The sequence below is a fragment of the Balaenoptera borealis genome, assembly GCF_965194805.1.
Source record: "Balaenoptera borealis genome assembly, chromosome: 12".
NCBI lineage: Eukaryota > Metazoa > Chordata > Mammalia > Artiodactyla > Balaenopteridae > Balaenoptera > Balaenoptera borealis.
Window position 1 is genome coordinate 68,966,815 of NC_138869.1, and position 8,219 is coordinate 68,975,033.

Genomic DNA, 8,219 nt, shown 5'->3' on the forward strand with positions numbered 1-8,219 from the left:
CTTTTGCAAAGGCTCATTGAGGTTAAAGGGCTAGCTGGAAGTTACCCAGCAAGGGGTTGAGCGCAGAGGCCTTAAAACGCTCTGGTCCATTAGACCTCGAGTCAGTAAACAGAAAATGGACCAGGATTCAGGAGGCCTGAGTTCCTGTGCTTGCTCGGCCACTGACTCAGCACATGGGCAAAAGATGCCGTCTCTCCGGGCCTCAGTTTCCTTACCTAGAACGGAAGGGCCGGCGCAAATCTTCCGATTCCGTGGGTCTCAATTAATATTTGCACACAGAACTTACAAAAGGCACATGCTTTGCTAATATACGCACCAGTTATGGCCAAACTCTCTCTGAGCTTTATTATTTCCCCCTTTATGGCATGACCTGACTCTGACCTTTGGAAATTAAAATATTAAATAAAAGAGTCATTTCTGTATATTTCATGATTTATTTGCTGGAGGGGGATTTGCTTGGGAGAGGGTGTTTTCCTTCCAAGCCCAGCAGATGGGCTGCGCAGATGGGCTCCCGGGGCCTCTCTGGATGGGGCGTGGGGGGATCCGAGTTCCGTCCAGCTTCTCCCCCAGGTGACCTGTCACTTGGCTGCTGGAGAAAAGCAAAGGAAATTTGCAGCTCAGAAGTGTCATCAGGTCCATCTGTGAAACCACCTTCTAAACCTGCCTGCAGGTCTGAGGAAGGAGGGGAGGTCTGGCCAGACTCTCCCTCTAGCTTTCTCCATAGCCTGGGGCTAGTAATTTAACCTCTCAGTTCCTCCGCCCCAAACATTTTCTCCTGGCCTTTCTCCTCTCCTCCTGGGGACTAGGAGAAGAAATTGGTGGCTGTTTGTCACATAGGACCTAGCTTTGCACAAGTAACTCAGGCCGACCTTGACCCAGGGAAGGCCAAATGGGGCTCAGAACTTCGATTTGCAGAATGGATGGGGGAAAAAAAATACAGGCTTTTGTGGCCAGACTGCGCCAGGGTTTCCATTAGAGTCACCAAGCAGCCTCACTGGCGTTTGGGGAGGGAAGGAACAGATCTGTGCAGGGGGAGGGTGCGGGGTTGCTGTCACTTGTGGTCCTCTGCCAGAAAGGCGTTAGGGAAAGGGGTCTGAGCCCTGGAGGCAGGGCCTGAAGACGCCCCTGGCTGGGGAATTGGGCCTCCCCAACCACCAGCAGCCATCCGAGGCCCGCCCCCTCGCCCCCTCCCCGTACCCCCACCAAATCTGTGATTAGGCTCCCCTCGGAGGCGGGGTGGGGTGCGGGAGCTTGCGGCAGAAGGCAGCTTCAGGTTCTCAAGAGCAAAGCAGAAAAACAAATCACAGCCCCCAAACCCTACTTGGCTACGCTGCAGGAATATGAACCCGCTGCAGGAATATGAACCCGCTGCAGGAATATGAACCCGGAGGCGCCCTGCCTCCGCTTACCGTTCTGGCTGGACAGCAGCACCTCACGCAGCAGCCCTTCCAGGGTGGCCCGGTACTTTTCCAGCTGCCTGGAGTTCATCCTCATTCCAATTTCCACGTGAGCAGTCAGCTGTGAAATAAGGCAGAGTTAACAGGAAGGGAGAGCGCGCCGTTGACCCCTGGGTGCCCTACAGGTGGTTGGAGGATCGCGCGGGTGAGCCATGACACTCTTCCGGATCCCCTGGGGTCCTCTGGGAGTTCTGGCCCCTCCCCCCAATTCTCACCTGGGGGCTGGATTCTGTAAGTTTGCTGAGACCAGCAGGGAGGGAGGAGGATCAACCAGCCTCACCCCATTGGGGAAGCTGGGATCAGAGGAGGAAAGTCCCCTCCCCTTCTCCTGAATGATAATAGCTAACACGTGGGAGTGTACCAGGTGCCAGGTGTCATTCTAAATGCTTTCCGTAGGTTAAGCCTCTCAATGACCCTATGATGTAGAGACACTAATGGGGATTAGTGTCCCCATTTTGCAGATGAGGAAACTGAGGACAAAGTGGTCAAGTAACTTGCTCAAGGCCACACAGGTACTAAATAGCGAGGGAGAAGTACACGCAGAGGGCCATGCTCCAGGGTCCAGGCCCGGGACCCCCAGGCTACGCTTTCTCTAGCACCTTGGGGACACATGTGAGACCGTGGAGGAGCTGTCTGGAGGCTCTCCACCAAGAGGGGTTGTTGGGGCAGAGCAAGGGGCACCAACTGATCTCCCCCCAGAGCTTCCCAGTTCAATGGTCTTGCTGCACAAGCCAAGACCCCCTGACTCTCCAGAGAGCCGTGATGGAGGAGTCCCAGGCCCGCTCCCCCACTTCCCACCTGACACACCGGGGGTGGGAAATGGACTCAGGAGGCCTGAAGGACAACCTTAGGGGTGGCTCTGCGGGCTGGCGGTTCCAGCCCTGCCTGTGCTGTTCCCTTGCTGTGGGAATGGTTTCCTTACTTTAAAATGAAGAGGCTGGACTGAATGACCCAGAAAGGACCTCCTGGCCTGCATGTCATGGTTCTAAGGATAGGGAGAGGGGACAAGAGGTACCCACCCCAAGCCTCCTGAGATGTTACATCGGATATAACCTGTACCGTGGGAACCTCAGGGTCCGTGCCATAAACTCTGTCTCAGGTGCATTTCGAGGGCAGTTCTGAGCAAGCTCCCCCTTTGCCAGGCAGAGGACTCACTCCCGGCTCCCTCCTCTAGAGCCCAGGGAGCATGCGGGAAGGAAAGGAGTGCCCCTCCTTCTGCCACTGCAGTGACAGCACCGAGGTCACTCTGTGCCACTTGTATGACCTCACTGTTTGTGAACAGCATGCTGTGGGGACCCAAGGGGGTGCAAAGATCACTGGCCAGTGTTCACTGGGAGGCAGGAGGTGTGGAGTCCAGCTCTGTTCTGCCTTGACCACTGCGTGACCTTGGCAAGGCCCCCACTCTCTCTAGATATCAGTCTGCCAGTCTGCCCCACCCCCTTCCAGACCCCTTTACAGGAAAGTGTTCCACACTCAGTCCTGGGACTTCTTCTTTCTCCACCCACAGACTCCCCGCCCCGAAAGGATCTTGCCTTGTCCTGGCTTGAAATTCTATATAATCGCTGGTGACTCGCACATTTATGTCTCCAGCCCCAAACTTTCCTAAAGTCCAGACTTGCATATTGACCAGCCCGTGCAACATCTCCACCTGGGTGCCCGACAGGCATCTCACAGTTCACAGGCCCAGTCTGACCTCCTGATCTTCTTCCTGCCAACCTGAGCCAACCACAGGCTTCACCAGCTCAGTGAGTGGCAAATCCATCCTTCTAGGTGTTCCAGCCAAAAACCTTGAAGTCAGTTTTTACTTTTCACTTTCTTCACATCCTATATCCATTCTTTCAGCAAATCCTGTGGGCTTGTACCTCCAAAATATTTCCAGAATCTGACCACTTTGCTCTGCCTCCCCCATGACCACCCTGGGCTGAAGCGCTCTCTCTCTTTCTCTCTCTCTCTCTCTCTCCCCTGCCCCCCTCCTCTCCCTCCCTCCCTCTCCCCCTCTCCTCTGGGCCCACTCCTGCCTCAGGGCCTTTGCACTGGCTGTTTCTTCTGCCTGGAAAGCTCTTCCCCCAGATATCCTTATGGTTCACTCCCTCCCTCTCTTCAGGTCTTTGCAGGAACAACAATCTACTCATGACACCTGCTCTGATCACCCTATTTAAAATTATCACCCACCCCATCTCCTTTCCCTGTTTTATTTTCCTCCACAAAACCTATCACCACGTGACCTACTGTAAAGTTTGCTTATTTACCCTGTTTGCAGTCTGTTGCTGATGCTTCCAGTACCTTGTTTCTGTTCTCCCTGGGAGTATGAGCTCCCTGAGGGCAGAGGATTTGTCTGTTTTGTTTGTCATCCTATCCCCAGTGCCCAGAAGCGTGCCTTGCACATAGCAGAGGCCTAGTAAGTGTTCTCCGTCTGAATAAATGAGTCTGTGAAATTAAAGAGCCCTACTAGACAAACTCAAGGCTCTCTCCAGCCCTGACAATCTGTGCATCCTCACTGCGCGCTCATGGCCCTGGACCCTGGGTCCTGACGCAGTAGCTGTCTCCCGGCTCCAGTCTAGGGCAGGAAACGGCACCTCTGTCGTCTCTCCCTGAGGACCACAGCTGCCTTCTGACTGGTCTCCTGCCTCCACTCCTGCCGCCCCGGTTCTTTCTGAGTCAGAGCAGATGACCTCCCTGCTTTGAACCCCCAACAGCCTCCCAGGCATCTTGCCTGGCCCACCAGGCCCTGCTGGCCTCTTGCCCTCTCTCAGCACCCCCTGGGCCTCGAGGGCCTCCGACCCACCAGGGGCTTCCTGAGCCGGGCCTTTGCACTCCCTGTTCCTTCTTCTGGGATGTTCTTGCTCTAGCTCTTTGCATGGGTGGCTCCTCCTGATCCTTCAGGTTTCAAATCAAACGTCACCTCCTCTGAGAGGCCTTCCCTCCGCTCCCCCGGCCAAAGCAGTGCCCCCAGCCCCACCGTCACTCTCTATTCTACCTCCTTATTTGGTGCCTAAAATGGTTTATTGTCTCATCTTTGGTATCTGTTTCTCCCTCCTAGGACGGAGCTTGTTGCCTCAGTGTCTGGTTCACAGAACATTCTGTGGTGGCCGGGGACCATCCCCCTACTGGGTTTCTCTGCATTGGCCCCCCTGTCTGCTCACCTTGATAACTTCCTTTTCTTCTTCCTCCAAAGGCTCTGCGGGGTCCAGAGGGCCCACCTTCTCGGACCTCTGCTGTACACTCAGGGATTTCTTCTGCCCTTCGTACCGCTCCTTTTCCTAGGGGTCGGGCACAAAACTGTACAAAACTCACCCTCCCTCAACCGCCCGTATGGCCCCTTGGAGTCGCTACCCAGAGTGCTAAGTGGCCTGAGCTCCCGCTCAGGCCGAAAGGACCCCCTTTCCCAGGCACCTCTCACAGGGTGTCTCAGACACCCAGCAGCTTGACAACGGCCCTCAATTTGCCCACCAACAAGTCAACTCGAAGAGGAATCCGTTCCTTTGTAGTTCAAACATTACACCCAGGTTGTTACTGTTAATTAAGTTAAAATGCTGAAAATAATGGCCGCCCTTCCTGCATATTAAGTGCGAAAATGTGTTTTTCTTAGCAAAGAGCCTATAAAAGAAGATGGTGAGGGCGCCGTGGGGTGGCCCCCGAAACTGGAGCCCCTGGGAGGTGATTTATGAGGCAAGACAGGGAGATGAATTATGGAGGAAGGAGTTTGCAGCTTCTTCATAAAAATGCCAGTGCCTGGCAATTATGAGGAGGAAAACCACAGAGCAGATTAATGCCAAGCGTCCTTTGGTTGCCATTTTGCCAGTTCGTGTAACACTGAGTTTGACTCTTTCTGTCCAGCCCCACATCTTGCCGGGCATCCTGCTTGCTAGGTCCCTGAGCACTGAGATCAGATACACCCCCATTCCTTTGGTTTCTCTGAGGACACTCTGGGGGTTCAGCTCTGGGCCTGCCCTGGGACATGGTGATTCTGGAACAGTTGGTCATCTTTCCTGCAGAGGGAGCCGAGTGGTGGACGAAGGTAGGTTTAGGGGATCCGCCGTATCTCCTCCATCACTTTGCATGTCCACCCCTGAAGAAGGGGAGCCGGGTCCAGCCTGGCCTCTGTAAAGGATGCTGTTCACTGGGTGCATGGAAACCTACCCCGGGACAGAGCGCGTTGCTACAGAGGCTGAGCCTCAGGGCCACGTGACCTCCCAGAGAACTGACTCACTCATGGATCCCTATTGGAGCCTTGGTCTCAAGACACATGGGACATGAACGTCCATTACTTCATCCCATTTAAAGAGAAACAAGGAATTCCCTGGTGGTCCAGTGGTTAGGACTCTGTGCTCTCACTGCCGAGGGCCCGGGTTCAATCCCTGGTTGGGGACCTAAAATCCCACAAGCCGTGTAGTGCGGCCAAAAAAAAAAAAAAGAGAGAGAAACAAAGGTGGCAAGACACTCAGAACCCCTTGATGTCTAAAGTAAAAGGCCCAGGGAGGCAGGTCCAGCAGCCCAGTTTTCCTTAGGCTCCGCTGCCTGAGTTCCATTAAACCTGCCCTGTTTTCTTCTGGGCTCTAAAGAGAAGGAGGCTTTGGCCACCACTCCCTGGAAAGGCACCTTCTTTCCCGCTCGGACACTTGCGCCCACCTGTCCCCCATCCTTCTCTCTCGAGGCCCTCAGCTCAGGTTCCCCTCTTCCGCACCAGCCCACCATGTTTTCTCCTGCCCTGAACTCAGCGCATACCAGCAGCATTACTTACTGGACAATTAATCACGTCCTGCCTTGTGACATCTCCCTTTTGTTTTTTGTTATTAGTGAATCTCTCATATGTTTGTGTCTTGGCTCCCGAGCCAGCTCCCTGAAGACGGGAGGTTCTGAGATTTCCTTGCATGTCTGGCCTCTCACCTGGGGTGGCCCTTTGTGCTGCAGAGATGCTCCACAAATATTTATTGGCTTGTTAATTGAAAACTTCCCCTGAAGGATGGGCAGGGGTGGGAAAAGATGTCGCCCGTGGGAGCCGCTGACACCTTTGTGGCGCTAGTGAAAGAGTGGAGGTGGCCGGGGGGACGGCTGGGGTCTGGGGTTATCTGGGGTCCTGGTTCTGCATATTTGCCTCAGTGTCCCTGGCATAGCTGATTAAACATGGGTTTACTGAAGGGACACTTATGCCTCAGAGAAACTAATGTCACTTCAGTGCTGAGCAGGGCTGTGGGTCAACTCGGCCACAATGGGGAGGTGGGCAGCCTGGGAATATCTTACCTGCATCCTCTGGACTTCACCGTAGGTGAAGATGGGAATGTAGGCTTCCGTCTGGGAAGCCAGCATGATGGCTGCATGCACCACCAGCAGAAAGGCCACGGCCTTGCGGGACAGCATTCTGGAGCTGGACGAAAACAGGAAGCTCCTGTCACCAATGTAGGGTACAGGGACAGGCTGCTGCATTGGAGGCAGGAGCCCTCAGCTCTGGTCCATGGCCCACCTGGAGCTGTGTGATCTTGAGCAAGCCACTTACCCTGTCTGGACTTGGGTCTGGTGTGGGGCTGTGCCAGAGGAACTCAGAGCCCCCTCTCTGCCCTAAGCACCCGGGAGAGGCTGCCCTGTCCCCTGCACACACCGGGGAAGAATCATTCCACTTGGCTCTTCCCTTTGTTACTGACGAGATCTCCTGGGGTCAGCTGGGCTAATGAAGCAGGAGGGACCCCATGTTGCAGATTAAAAAAACTCTTAGATTGTCAGCAGAACCAAGCCCCAAGATCCAGAGAGCCCTGCCTGCTCCCTGAGCCGATTAGGATGATAAAAGGGATGGACCCAGGCCCAGCTGATTCCAGCTCTGCCTGGGAGCACTGGGCCAAGACCCCATGTCTAGAGAGGAAGGGCGGAGACCCTCCGCCCATGCGGAGGCAGAGCCAGATGGAATACTTCAGCTTGGAGCAGCATCTAAGAGCAGAACAGGGTTCCCACCCCTCTGGGCCAGCACCGGCTCTGGAACAAACCCCTTCCCAGCTCGAGTGAGTCCAGCTGCCTGCTGGCTGCCATCCAGAAACAACTTCCTCCCGGTAACAACCCGCACCAATGCCACCAGTGCTGGCGAGGTGCCAGCGTGAGCATGTGTGAGGCCCTCCCACATCCTGGAAGTGGGTGTGTCAGGAATGGCTGGCGGGAAGGAGGGCTGCCAAGACACCAGCGAGCAGGTGGGCGTGAGGACCTCAGGAGTGCAGGGACTTGAGAAAGGGGCTGGGGCAGGATGGTCCTGTGGAGGGGGGGCGTGGCCTGCTGGGCGCTGGCCTTGGTTGATTCCTTACCATTCCAAGCCCTCTCCCACACACTCCTCATGCCCACCTGGGAGCAGGTGTGATCTAGGGAGTGGAGGAGGCCTGGGGAGGTGAAGGGACCCATTTGAAGGCAGTGGGGTCTGGAGGCCTGGCCTTCTGAGGCCCGGCGCTCGTCCTAATACCCTCTCCATGTGGCCTCTGCCCACAGAAAGGGGAGAAGGGCACCACAGGGGGCAGGCCCCTGGAGCAGGGAAGAGAGACTGGAAGAGCCTCTGCTGCAGCGGGGGTGGGGGGATTACAGGGTTCAGATAAAAAGCTTCTGGGGGTCACCTCAGGGCTCCCACAGCCCTTGGGTGGGCTGGATTCCATTGGGAGGAGAGGGTTCTGCCCCAGACTGGCCTCTAAGCTTCCCTGCAGGTCCAACTTCGACTCTCCCTTTGGAGAGAATCTTCCAAGGCTGTGGGCTTGCGTCCTACCTCTCTGCTAGGACCCGTCTCCTTGGTTGTCT

General features: G+C 55.5%; 1 protein-coding gene across 3 annotated transcripts; it reads right to left on the reverse strand.

Annotated features, from left to right (window-relative positions):
* Positions 1 to 414: 414 nt before the first annotated feature.
* MLN (motilin) lies at positions 415 to 7,610 on the reverse strand. Of its 3 annotated transcripts, XM_082346797.1 has the most exons (5): positions 6,952 to 7,610; positions 6,699 to 6,822; positions 4,601 to 4,717; positions 1,410 to 1,518; positions 415 to 589 (listed from the first exon to the last, which is right to left on the reverse strand). In XM_082346797.1, exons 2-5 carry the CDS (start codon positions 6,813 to 6,815, stop codon positions 579 to 581), a joined length of 354 nt encoding a protein of 117 aa, XP_082202923.1. In that variant the 5' UTR covers positions 6,816 to 6,822; positions 6,952 to 7,610; the 3' UTR covers positions 415 to 578. The 3 variants fall into 3 exon arrangements, with proteins under 3 accessions (XP_082202923.1, XP_082202922.1, XP_082202921.1); XM_082346796.1 differs by having other exon boundaries at positions 415 to 586; positions 6,699 to 7,610; XM_082346795.1 differs by having other exon boundaries at positions 6,699 to 7,610.
* Between the last annotated feature and the right edge of the window lie 609 nt (positions 7,611 to 8,219).

Bases quoted from the DNA above. Each gene is read 5' to 3' on its own strand.
- MLN (XM_082346795.1), bottom strand. From the start codon at position 6,881: ATGCAGCAGCCTGTCCCTGTACCCTACATTGGTGACAGGAGCTTCCTG. The intron at 4,718-6,698 runs GTAAGATATTCC...CCCGACCCCTAG, and splicing joins GTGAAGTCCAGAGGATGCAG to GAAAAGGAGCGGTACGAAGG. The intron at 1,519-4,600 runs GTGAGCAGACAG...CTTATTTCACAG, and splicing joins AAGAAAAGGAAGTTATCAAG to CTGACTGCTCACGTGGAAAT.